The 10,848-nt window shown below is 36.6% G+C and overlaps 2 protein-coding genes across 2 annotated transcripts; one reads left to right on the top strand and one right to left on the bottom strand.

The window, feature by feature from the left end:
* The first annotated feature begins 556 nt into the window (after positions 1–556).
* LOC110927381 (histone deacetylase 8) lies at positions 557–3,574 on the top strand. Its single transcript, XM_022171062.2, has 3 exons — positions 557–1,024; positions 1,818–2,398; positions 3,162–3,574. Exons 1-3 carry the CDS (start codon positions 751–753, stop codon positions 3,471–3,473), a joined length of 1,167 nt encoding a protein of 388 aa, XP_022026754.1. The 5' UTR covers positions 557–750; the 3' UTR covers positions 3,474–3,574.
* A 1,098-nt stretch (positions 3,575–4,672) lies between these two features.
* LOC110927380 (transcription factor LHW) lies at positions 4,673–10,566 on the bottom strand. Its single transcript, XM_022171061.2, has 11 exons — positions 9,952–10,566; positions 7,943–8,080; positions 7,788–7,869; positions 7,565–7,606; positions 7,414–7,473; positions 6,841–7,333; positions 5,863–6,593; positions 5,659–5,760; positions 5,427–5,567; positions 5,213–5,338; positions 4,673–5,136 (listed from the first exon to the last, which is right to left on the bottom strand). The coding sequence occupies exons 1-11, from the start codon at positions 10,044–10,046 to the stop codon at positions 4,963–4,965; spliced, it is 2,184 nt and encodes a 727-aa protein (XP_022026753.1). The 5' UTR covers positions 10,047–10,566; the 3' UTR covers positions 4,673–4,962.
* Positions 10,567–10,848: the final 282 nt, after the last annotated feature.

Here is a 10,848-nt window from a genome sequence, read left to right as displayed (position 1 = left end):
TTATAAAAACGAAAATTTTAAACTTAAAGTTTATTGGATGAGTACTATGTGGATATTTAAAAAAAAGTTATGAACTTTAAAGAATAAAATTATACTTTATAATTTAACCAATAAAATAAACATACTTTACAATTATAACAACTTATCTTTTATTTTTTGTCTTTTGATTATTAATTTTTATAAAAAAATATTTTTTTGTCTTTTAATTATTAATTTTTATAAAAAAACAAAACTTTACATATGTGAAACACTTATAACATATATCCACCACAATAATGTTATCATAAATATTATACGAATAAAAAAAACTATCAGAAACGAAAGTATCGCCCCAACGCATTACGCGGACACCTACTAGTAATTTATTACGGGTGCTACTTTCTACACCCCCTATCTACTTTTTTCACCCCCCTCTTCTCACATACTTACAGGTGGGGCCTGCGTGGGACCGACAGTTTTCCTCTCACAAGGAGGGGTATAATCAGGAAGAGGGGGGTGTGTATAGAATTAGCCTTTATTACTTCTCAACTTCTCCTTCTTCCATAAAAGTCAGGTCCTTTTGAGTGAGTGTTTGAGATTCATTTTAGCCATAAAAATAAAAGTTCTTCAAGCGATTTCAAGCCATAAAAGTCCTTCTCGTGTTTAGCATTCATTTTAGCCATAAAATCCTTCTCAGATGTTGTTTGGATTCCTTTTAACTTGATAAGTAATCAATTAAGGAATCATCATCTTCATCGCTGCCGTCACACCATGTCCGACCAGCAACAAAAACCGCCGCCGGCAACAAGCGGTCACATCAACGTATTTTGGGAGGACGGTATGCTGGATCACTACACCGGAGAAGGAGTATTCGACTCCGGAATAAACCCTGGGTTTCTGGACGTACTCGAAAAGCACCCCGAAAACTCCGATAGGGTCCGAAACATGCTCTCCATTCTCAAACGAGGCCCCATTTCCCCTTTTCTTTCCTGGCATTCTTCCAGCCCTGCTACCCTCACCCAATTACTCTCCTTTCATACTCAAGGTCACCCTCCTTTTTTCTTTTTTACTACACTGAAACCCTAGCTTTCTCAATTTGGTATGCTTAATATGTGTTTGAGCTAAATTTGAATATCAAACCCTTGTATTTATCTAAATAATAATTGATAGTGAGTTGGTAAATATAACAAATCATCATTCACTACACATATGTATTTCATTTTAGTGTAATCTTTTGATTCATATAACAAAATATAAATAAAGATACAAATGGTAGGGGTGTTAAAAAAACTCGTGGCTCGCAGCTCGCTCGAAAAAAGTTTGAAAAGAGCTCGGCTCGAAATTGGCTCGGTTGTAAACAAACCGAGCCGAGCTCGAGCTTGGCCTGGCTCGGCTCGCGATCTCGTGAACCAGCTTGATAAGGTTTACATCCTTGATTTTTTTTGTCCCACATCGCTCAGAAAACAAAAACTAAGGAAGTATCTCCCCTATAAAAACCTATAAAAGAAGGTAAAGAAAATGTACAAAGTGACTTAACTATTTATACTTGCATATTTAGCCATTTGGTTAAATATAACTGCAATTATGGCCCTTAGTCTATGAAAAGATTCATTTTTAGGGCTTTTTAAGTAGTAAATTTTGCGGTTCTTTGTTAGTTCGAGCTAGATCGAGCCGATCCGAGCTAGCTCGAATTTTAATCGAGTCGAGCTCGAGCCTCAAATCTCAGCTCGATTTGAAATTCGAGCTCGAGCTGAGCCGGGTCGAGGTTGGCTCGACTTGGCTCGTTTACAGCCCTAACGAATGGTGACTAAATCATATGCCTGATAATAATGAAACAGAATATATCGATTCCCTAATCGAAGCGGAAAAAAACGGTGGAAAGATGATCTGTGGTGCAACGTTTCTGAATATCGGATCATGGAACGCTGCACTGCTAGCAGCCGGCACGGCACTTTCAGCAATGAAGTATATACTTGACGGGCACGGTAAAATATGTTACGCACTGGTTAGACCGCCGGGTCATCACGCTCAGCCTACTCAAGCTGATGGCTATTGCTTTCTAAACAACGCGGGTCTTGCGGTTCAATACGCTTTGGATTCGGGTTGCAAAAGGGTTGCGGTTATTGACATTGATGTTCATTACGGGAATGGAACTGCAGAGGGGTTTTACCGTTCTGATAAAGTTCTTACTGTTTCTCTTCATATGAATCATGGTTCGTGGGGGCCGAATCATCCTCAAACTGGAGGTATAAACGAGCTTGGTGAAGGAGCGGGATTTGGGTATAATTTAAATGTACCTTTACCAAATGGAACAGGGGATAACGGGTATAAGTATGCGATGACTGAGGTGGTTGTCCCTGCTGTTAGAAAGTTTGATCCTGATCTGATGGTATTTGTTGTTGGCCAAGATTCAAGTGCTGTAAGTTCATATTTTGGATGATAATACGTAAGGGGGGTAGAACGGGGCAGGTTGGATAGTGTCATAACAGGTCAAAGCGGTTTTGGGTTGACTTGTCCTCAAATTTAAACTTTTATGAATGGTTAACACGTTAATTTCGATTACAAAAGTAACACTATTACAAGAATGAGATATGCTTGAAAAATAGTTTTTGGACAACTTTCAACCCATTTGACCGATCCTATTAAGCTAGTTTTTTTTTTATTCTTTTTTTTATTTTTTATTTTTTTTATAATTTGACCCATTTGAGATATAACACACCCAAATCATCAAATTTGCCGAAATGGAGGTAAACTGGTACAATTTGACTTTTGAAGGTCAATACTTCAAATTTTGAATCGTTATCTATGAAATTAGATAACTACATTAAACTTGATAACAAATAAACCATCTTCTTGGTTTAAAAAGGCGCCTCTTAGGAATACACATCAGGGGCAAAAAGGCACGCCTCGTGTAATACTAGGTAAAAATTGGTCAACTACGGTTTGTAGGAGGTTTTATGTAAAAACAACCCAAGGGTTGAAGGCATTATGGGATGTTTACTTAAATATATAGGTTTATATGTAATACAAATGAGAGGTATGCATCTTCTGGTTATATGGTAGTACATAAATGCGCGCCCTGGCTTTTGGGGTCAAAACGCCTCACGCTTTTTTAAACCAAGATCATCTCTTAGCCTGGTGATTCATATATTAACTTGAGGTTTAATAATTAACATTTGCAGTTTGATCCAAATGGAAGACAATGTTTGACAATGGAGGGTTATAGAGCCATTGGGAAGATAATTCACAGTCTAGCAGATAATCACAGCAATGGGCGGATCTTAATCGTGCAAGAAGGCGGATATCACGTCACCTATTCGGCTTATTGTCTTCATGCAACTCTTGAAGGTGTGCTCAATCTTCCAAATCCCCTGTTATCTGATCCTCTTGGTTATTACCCTGAGGACGACTCGTTTGCTGTTAAAGCAGTTGAATCGATCAAACACCACCACAAACAGGTTGTACCGTTCCTTAGAGAGGTCGTCGACCATTAGCCTTTTCATGTTTGTGAAATTGATTCCAGATATATGTATGGGATTAAAAGTTGTACCAGCATTTTTACACATAATAGAATCATTATATTTAGCTTCTGTTATTTACAACAAAAAGAAAAAAGAATTTGGCCTGCTGTTGGTGATTGTAAATTTGTAATTAAACATGTATAGTCCATTTGAACAGGTCAATGATGTTATTGACCCGTTCTGTTTGCAACTATGTTTTACAAAACGCAAGGCGCTTTGAGGTATTACAAGGTCACCAAAGGGGATGGGCGAAGAAGGCGTATGCAAATATACGGGATGCACACTTGTTTATAACTAGTAAATGACTCGAATTTATACCGTCTAATGAAAACGTATTATATTTGATCTGACTTGTTTCCGAACAACATTTACGTCAAAACTTAGACCAACTGAAAACGTACATGAAGATAAGCACAAAAAACATATGATATTTGACCCGACGGCCGACTTATTTGCGAAAGAAATTTACGTCGAATTGTAACCGACATGGACATGAAAATAAGCTAAGAAAATTGTGTTTTTTAAGTTAAAGAAAGAAAATTGTGTTTTTTTTCAAAAAAAAAAATATATTTTTTGTAGTTTACATGTGTAATAATTCACATGTGTAGTACGCATACACATGTGCACTATAATTTTTTTTTATTTGAAAAAAAGAAATTTATATAATTTAAATAGCGAAAATTGGTATGTAAAAAAAATGGTATGTTTTTTAGGCTTTTTTAGTTAGTTTTCGAGTTTTCGCGATAACTAGTGGTTTTCATTTGAACCATCCCTAACATATACAACGGAACTCACATAAGAAAATAACAAGATATATTCACAATTTATAATATGAAAGCATGACCCGAACAGCTATACAAACTCGATGTAAACCATATAGAACATACCATATGTACAAGTATACATATATAGTCTATATCTATATGTAGCTTTCGCCTTTCCAAGTCTAAGCCCAAAAGTGCCACCCATTGTGAAGCGCAAAAAAGGCGTTTCGACTTTCGACTATGAACATTCATGCAAACTACTTGTCATCCACGCAACCTACGTGCCGCCTTGCACAGCTTAGATGCGCCTCAAGCCGAGCCTTTTTCCAAGCTTTTACACATATGGTTAGTTTATGATTACATAATTGTGTTCAACACTAAACAGAAAATTCTGAAATAAAAAAAAAATTAAGCGTTTAAACTGGTTTAATTTTATAAAGAGCAAAAACTAAAAATTATACAAAGTGGATTACAAGGAGCAAAAAACTATATTAAACACAACCAGTGATGAATACATGAAAACACACACCAACATTCAGCTACATGTGCATCAAAGCTCTAATCAACTACAAGAACCTTGTAAGAAACAAGTTTCAGTCAGTTAGCTAATAACATACAACATTTGGATCGATAACGTAAACCAGGCTGGGATCATGTCGGTCATGGCAGAGCTGCTCTCAACATCTCCAAGCGACCCGTTACCGCATGCTACTCGGTCCAACACTCATAGGGTTGGTGGCCACTTGGTGGAAAGATTGTTCATGGACCGAAATATTCGCCTTCCCATTGCAATCACCACCGTTTTTGGCAGCTTGATCCAAGAGGCTAACAAGTGACATAAAAATTTCCATTCTCGTCACATCCCTGTTTGCCTGTTTACGCGATATAATGTCACATATTTATCAAAGTAAACCGTTTTAACATAAGTTAATGATTGATTAGTGTTACCTCTACGGTAAAGTGGGCCCATATCTTGTCGTTACGAGACTCCATCACCCCCTTCAAGATAGTTAATCCTAATCCTTTAATACCATCGGCTATCTCCAGGAACGAACCTCTTTCTTCACATAACATCTGCAACCCGACAACCAGACACATGAGCAATATACATGGCGTCACTTCTAAATATATTTACTTATAAACGGCTGTTGATGGTTAGTACCTCTACAAGCATCTGACGAGGTGAATTGAGATCCTCGACTATTATAGGACAGACCATCGACTGTGAACCAACTTCGTACGCCCATGTTACTCCTCCTTCAAAGTTGTCTTTCAACAATATACCACCATCCTTGCTCACAATCTGCCATTAAATCAAACAACAGACCCCCGTTACCTCTACAGAGCGTACCCATCTTCCAAAATACGAGCTATAGTTTGACGTAACGACATACCTTGGATTCACCCGTTTGTTTTAGCTTGTCTGCATGCTTTGTAACACTTTGCAAGAAAAGCATGTGCTTGATCGTGCGTTCTAGCAAAGCATCGATGCTGCACTGTTCATATCGTAAAAAAAAAACATAAAAAAAGCTCACTTTTTACACAGAACCTCAAGAGTTGAATAAAACAATATAAGAAGCTATCCAAACGTATTTTACCTTGGCACTGTTCGGAACGATTTCTCTTAATTCTTTTACACGATCTTGAATCATCTGGCGATCTTTCGGTCTAGGTCTAGGGTTTTCTCCCGGTTTAAGTCTCTTACGATTAGATTTGCTGATTTCATCAGTCTTTTTAGCATACCCGGATGCAAAACCGTAATCTTTTTTCACTTCACGTCTTTGGTCAGCCCAAGAACTGACTTGTGATGAGATTATCGAACTAGTATCAGAGAAGTTTCCGCCGTCTTCTTTCGAAATCCCGGATTTATACGAAAAAGAACTCGTTACCCCTGTGTTTTTCAAACATTTGGCACCGTTAATCAACTCGTTTTGCGTCAAACTAGTCCCGCGATTAGCCCAAACAGATGATGAATAAGTAACAGGAGTGGAATGAATCTTAGAGACAACTGCATCTAAAAGATGATCACTGGCCGTTGATGAATAGATACCGCTATCGGATTCTCCGTCATAAACTGGAAATGAATCTAGAACCGCTCTACCGTTTTTAATTAGATTTGGCGGGGTTGGTTCTATTACATTACTAATAACGTTGTCCCGACTTCCACCGAATAATTTGTTTTTTAAATCCATACCCACAATGTCAAACAAGTCGTCACTAGATGGCGGTTTTAAACATGCTTCTTCTGATGACATTGTAAGACCCTGAAACAATTCATGTTCTAGCTTTTCGTCGTTGGAAGTCAACTTGACCCGTGTGCACTGTTCGTCTGCAAGATAAAGCACGCTTCAGATTAATTAATATCGTAGCAAATATCAACCTGATTTTTAATGATTTTAATAACGGGTCGATTTAGTTACATTGTTATTTTTTGCAAGCATAACATGACAATCGTTTATGAACTATTTTTTTTAATAAAACTTGTTTTAGGTCAATCCAACCTGACCCGTTAACCAATCCGCCCGATCCGTCATTTTGCGCCCCTCTAGTTGAATTTAAAAATAGGGCACACATACCGAGCTGTGCACGAGAGAAGTGAGCATCTGGAAAAGAACATGGATCCGAGCCTGCAACGACATTATTCGACTCCTTTGTTATTTGAGACATCATAGTATCATCACCATTATCTCCCAAAAACGCATCCGATAACATATGTTGTTCCATTAATCTTAACGGGTCACAGTTCGCTGAGAACGAGCCAAAAGCAGTTTGTTGACCGTTTTTCGGGTCAGATATTGTAGAACTTCGACAAATTACAGGCCTACCAAAAGAGAAAGAAGTGTGTCCACTGCTTCCTGAAGCCTGAGGTGAGTGGACAACCTGGGCCCGGTTCGGGCCCGTTTGGTTGCATATGTCAGGAGTAAAGAGTGTACAGTCGGGCCCGTTTGGATTAGTGTTCATGGCATCTTCATTTTTCATGTAGGTTTCTGATAATAATGCACCGGGAACGCATCCAAGTTGAGAAATTAAACTATTAACATCATTTACAAATCCCAGATTCTCCAAAATCTGCAGCAGAGTGAAACAGATTATTATAATATTCAAATTTAAAGTAAATTAGAAAACATAGAAGATAGAGATGAACTTACAGTTGAGGATGAACCGAGTTGAACAACCCCGTGAGGATGAACGGGAATAACTGCTATTGTCTGCTACAAAAAAAAATACAGAAGAGTTACATTTTTGCGGACAACAAATCAGAATAATACTTGAATTATTAAATATAATAATTTACTTCACCTGTATGCCTGCTGAGAATTGTGCATAAACCTCATTTGATACCTGGGAGCACATTAAAAAACAAATTAGTATTAAACTCATCGAAAGTGTATTTTGATGCATAAAATCTCGTTAAGCATTTTATTTTAGAAAAAATAAAATACTATTATTCTTATTATGAATATAAATATAGCTTTTGTAATAATATTTGACATGCTGGTTATTTATTGATAAAAGTTTATACCTCGGGTGGATGGGGGCCTAGCATTTTGTTATCGCGTATAATCCACTGATGATTTCTAGTAAATGCAACCCTCCCGACTAATCTGAAATAACGTTAAAGATTTAGTAAACAAAGAAATTAAAACTAGAATAAAAAATGAAACTTTAGAGACAGACCCTTCTCCTAAGAGATTGATGTAGTTATCTTTCATCATTTTGGTTACAAGCAAGTCGATTTTATTTGTTGCTTGAACTCCATGCCCACCGTTAGAAAAAATTACGGGTTCATAATAACATTCTTCCCATATTAGAAGCCTAAAATAAGAACAAAAGAAAATTAATTAGTCAGCAAGTAATCCACAATTAGTATTCCGTATCACTGTAGATGGATGAATTTTCTTGTTCATGTTTGTTTGTGTTCGTTCCATTAAGAGATAAATGAATATGCATGAAAGAAATACAACTTTAAAAAAAAAAAAATTTGGCATGTCATATAAAAATAATAAAATTAAAACATACATAATATTCATTTGCTTAGACGCCTGTCCATGTTCATTCTTTTGGATATAAATATATATTATTAAAATATTTAATATATAAAATATATGGGTAGGGATCCTGTACATTAATCCAGAAGTGTGAGAAGTGTATTATAACACTATATAACACCATATAAACACCGTATTACACTATGTAACACCATATAACACTATATAACAAATATAACACTATACATCTATCATAGACATGCTATCAGACAAACTATAGTGTTATATTTGTTATATAGTGTTATATGGTGTTACATAGTGTTATACGGTGTTTATATGGTGTTATATAGTGTTATAATACACTTCTCACACTTCTGAATTAATGTACAGGATCCTCTATCTATAATATATAATAGTAGACGAAGATACATGAACATAATGCTTTCCTAACATTCAAGAATGAGACGCTTGTTCGCAAACAGTACGAACATAACATCTTTTTCATGTTTGTTTTTTTTTTTACAAACGAACTTTCCGCTAGACGGTTCACGAATCTCGTTCGTTTAAAACCCTAAACTTGGCGTAAATTCGCCCCTTACATATTTTAGCATTTTAACTTAAAAATAATTCAAACAAAGTCTCTTAAATTTACTCAAACATCCAAAATCCCTTCAATTGAGAGAAAATACACAGTGAACATAACATGGAAACAGATACACATAAGTAATAACACAACCGTACGCACGCCTTAATAAATTAAATCATCCGGATCGTAAATTTGTACAAGTGTCCTTGAAAACAATTACAACACATGGAGCCAGCAAAAAGAATACAAACAAGAACAGACATTACACCATAATATACCTGCTCTGTTTCCTCACCAAGACAAAACAAAGGAATCTATAACATATGAATCCAAAAACACCAACCAAAATTCACAGACAGCAAGTCAACACACAACAAATATTAAAAGAACCATGCAGAATCAAATCAATGGTATGCCACATATTATATACACTCCAACCACAACACCAAATCATTCTTCAAATTATCTTTTACGCCCTAAATTAAGATCACAGTAGCTCAAAAATGATCTAAAACAGTAAATCCAAAGAGAATCAAACTACCCCAGATTCTAATTTGTTTCGAACAAGATCACATTAGCTCAAAGATGATCTAAACTAGTAAACCAAAGAAACTCAAACTACCCCACATTCCTATTAGAGGTCTAAACGAGCCGAGCCGAACCTGAGCCTAACTTGGCTCGAGCTTGAATCGTGAGTAGTTTTTCAAACGCGAGCTTGGCTCGGGCTCGGCTTTTTATTATTATAGACATTTTTAGTTATTTTTTATTTATATTTATACAGACTCTGTATAATACTTAACCACCCATTCAGAGGCAAATGTCTGAACCATTCAGACATCTGCTCACAAAACAAACAGTCTAAACCATTAAGTGTTGAACCAAGGTCTGAACCCTTAAGAGCCTCGTTAAGAGGTAAACAAACAGCCCTCGTTTATTAAACAAGCTTACTGTTAGGCTCGAGCCGAGCTTAATTAAGCGAAGATTCGAGCTTTTAGCAAGCCGATCTCGAGTAGCTCATGAATCTCACTTACACCTCTAATTCCAATTTGATTCAAACAAGATCACATTAGCTCAAACATCATGTAAAAGAGAGAATGAGAACAACAACTTACTTAGGGTTTTGACAGCCAATCTTCCAGAAAATAGCATAAGCCCACTGATTAACACCACACAGGGTCTTGAGTGCTTCTTTTAGTAAATAACCCATTTATCAAAACACAATAAAGATGAAGAAAATCAAGAAACAATAGCAAACTAACAACCCTAACTCCCCCTGCAAGAGCCTCTCCCAGCCTGTTTGGTTCTCAACCCACCACTTCTTTTCCTCTGTGGATCCAAATTCCCCCCCAAGATCAAAACTTTAGTGATTCTAGACATGTAGAGAGAGAAAATGAAGAGGGGTTGTGTGTAATCAGAAGAAGAACAAGTGGGTTGTGGTGTGAAGAAAACAGAAAGACATGTATAAGATGTCAAGTTGGTTACAGCTTTTGGTGGGTTTTGGATTTCAATGACTGTTGTTGGTGAAGAGAGAGAGAGAGAGAGAGATTGGGTTGTTGGTGAGATGGGATGTGGTGTTTTCTTTGTTGTTGTAATGTGATTCTTCTGAAGATTCTTTCTATCTTTTTTGCTTGCTAACAAGATGTGTGAGAGAGAGAGAGAATTGGTAAAGTGGGTTCTTTTCACAAATGCTTATTCATCTCTGCAACATTAGATTTTGGACCAAAGACCTTTCAATTCAATTAAATCTTGCAGATACACTTTAAATCTCTCTCTCTAGAGTAATGCTTATGCTGGATGTGATTTATTAATTATCTATATATTATTAGGGTGCTACTTTTTACACCCCCTCTATTTACTTTTTTCACCCCCTCCTCTCACATACTTACAGGTGGGGTCTGCGTGGGACCGACAGTTTCCCTCTCACAAGGGGGGGGTGTAATCACGAAGGGTGGGGGGTGCGTATAGAATGAGCCTATTATTATCTATATATTAATATTATCTATGTATTA

Source organism: Helianthus annuus, chromosome 14 (genome assembly GCF_002127325.2).
Source record: "Helianthus annuus cultivar XRQ/B chromosome 14, HanXRQr2.0-SUNRISE, whole genome shotgun sequence".
NCBI classification, from domain to species: Eukaryota; Viridiplantae; Streptophyta; class Magnoliopsida; order Asterales; family Asteraceae; genus Helianthus; species Helianthus annuus.
The sequence above is the reverse complement of the archived record's forward strand: the minus strand, read 5'-3'. Positions and strand labels throughout refer to the sequence as shown.

Excerpts from the sequence above, each read along its gene's own strand:
- LOC110927381 (XM_022171062.2), top strand. The coding sequence starts at position 751 with ATGTCCGACCAGCAACAAAAACCGCCGCCGGCAACAAGCGGTCACATC. Across the intron at positions 1,025-1,817 it reads ACTCTCCTTTCATACTCAAG|AATATATCGATTCCCTAATC; the intron begins GTCACCCTCCTT and ends ATAATGAAACAG. Across the intron at positions 2,399-3,161 it reads TTGGCCAAGATTCAAGTGCT|TTTGATCCAAATGGAAGACA; the intron begins GTAAGTTCATAT and ends TAACATTTGCAG.
- LOC110927380 (XM_022171061.2), bottom strand. The coding sequence starts at position 10,046 with ATGGGTTATTTACTAAAAGAAGCACTCAAGACCCTGTGTGGTGTTAAT. Across the intron at positions 7,474-7,564 it reads AATTCTCAGCAGGCATACAG|ACAATAGCAGTTATTCCCGT; the intron begins GTGAAGTAAATT and ends TTTTTGTAGCAG. Across the intron at positions 5,137-5,212 it reads GGGCCCACTTTACCGTAGAG|GCAAACAGGGATGTGACGAG; the intron begins GTAACACTAATC and ends TCGCGTAAACAG.